This window comes from Polypterus senegalus, unplaced genomic scaffold (assembly GCF_016835505.1).
Source record: "Polypterus senegalus isolate Bchr_013 unplaced genomic scaffold, ASM1683550v1 scaffold_4519, whole genome shotgun sequence".
Classification (NCBI taxonomy): domain Eukaryota; kingdom Metazoa; phylum Chordata; class Cladistia; order Polypteriformes; family Polypteridae; genus Polypterus; species Polypterus senegalus.
In genome coordinates this window covers 1-1,023 of record NW_024379746.1, presented here as the reverse complement: position 1 = coordinate 1,023, position 1,023 = coordinate 1, and the positions used below count along the sequence as shown (strand labels likewise).

Below are 1,023 nucleotides of genomic sequence, written 5' to 3'. Positions count from 1 at the left end.
GCCATCTAAAACCGGGATATTGCAATCACTGTTCACTACATATTGGGGGAATGCCAACTTTCTTCACCACTAACACTTCATTTTACACTTTGGGGATATTTAAAAGGAAGGGATTCTAAACTAGGAATCAACCTTCAGCATTGTTCTTTGCTTATTACATCTAATCAAGCCAAATACCGATTTTCAACTAGTGGCTTAAGGTTTGTCTTCAAGCCAACACTGCTACACCTCCAGAGTGAATCTCACCTGAACTGTGCTGCCACATGCACTGACTGGAAACTGGTACATGACAAAGCTGGACAGGCTGGTCACAGGGCTGCAGCCAATGGAACTGCTGTCCACCAACTGGAGGGAGCCAAGATCCAGGGGAGGAAGGGTCACATTCTCAGACACCACCACCACAAACTTGCCATCCAGGGTGCACTGCACAGTCACTGGCCAAAGCAAACAAGCATGAATATCCAGTAGCAGCCACCTTTGCTCACTCACACCCCCATCCACTCACCATCATTGGCATAGTAGCATGGACTGGTGCTGCTGCTGGAATCATAGCAACAGTTGTTAGCCTCACAGTCTGCTTGAGTGATGGATGAAGACCCTCCACAAAGGAGCTTCTCACCATCTGCCACTGTGCATCTCTCAGCAACACTCCCAGATCGGCGAGCTGCGATGGAACAAAAAAAAAAAATCCACACCACAAAAACACACATTCAGTTGACGAGAGACACTCAGGGTGCCAGCCCAGAAGATAATTCATACCTGGCTTAGGGCAGGTGAAGGTTTTCACATTTGATCGAGATCCAACAGCAACAGTCACGACATAATGGGAGCCCTAAAGAGAACAGGAGGCTCAGTCCACAACACAAGAGACCAAACTTAATAAAAAATTTCTACGAACTGCTAAAGCGCCGGTGCTACTCACCTGCTCAGGCACGTGAGCGTAGGATGAAGAAAAAGGGACCTTTATTGTGGTGCGGCCAGACATTACACGGAGGACAATTCCTGGGAGATCTTTGGTTACCT

At 47.6% G+C, this 1,023-nt stretch overlaps 1 protein-coding gene across 1 annotated transcript; it reads right to left on the bottom strand.

Annotated features, from left to right (window-relative positions):
- Positions 1-207: 207 nt before the first annotated feature.
- LOC120519979 (zona pellucida sperm-binding protein 4-like) lies at positions 208-1,017 on the bottom strand. Its single transcript, XM_039742689.1, has 4 exons — positions 923-1,017; positions 760-832; positions 506-664; positions 208-434 (listed from the first exon to the last, which is right to left on the bottom strand). Exons 1-4 carry the CDS (start codon positions 983-985, stop codon positions 223-225), a joined length of 507 nt encoding a protein of 168 aa, XP_039598623.1. The 5' UTR covers positions 986-1,017; the 3' UTR covers positions 208-222.
- Positions 1,018-1,023: the final 6 nt, after the last annotated feature.

Excerpts from the sequence above, each read along its gene's own strand:
- LOC120519979 (XM_039742689.1), bottom strand. The coding sequence starts at position 985 with ATGTCTGGCCGCACCACAATAAAGGTCCCTTTTTCTTCATCCTACGCT. Across the intron at positions 665-759 it reads CTTCACCTGCCCTAAGCCAG|CTCGCCGATCTGGGAGTGTT; the intron begins GTATGAATTATC and ends GTTCCATCGCAG. Across the intron at positions 435-505 it reads ATGCTACTATGCCAATGATG|TGACTGTGCAGTGCACCCTG; the intron begins GTGAGTGGATGG and ends TGCTTTGGCCAG.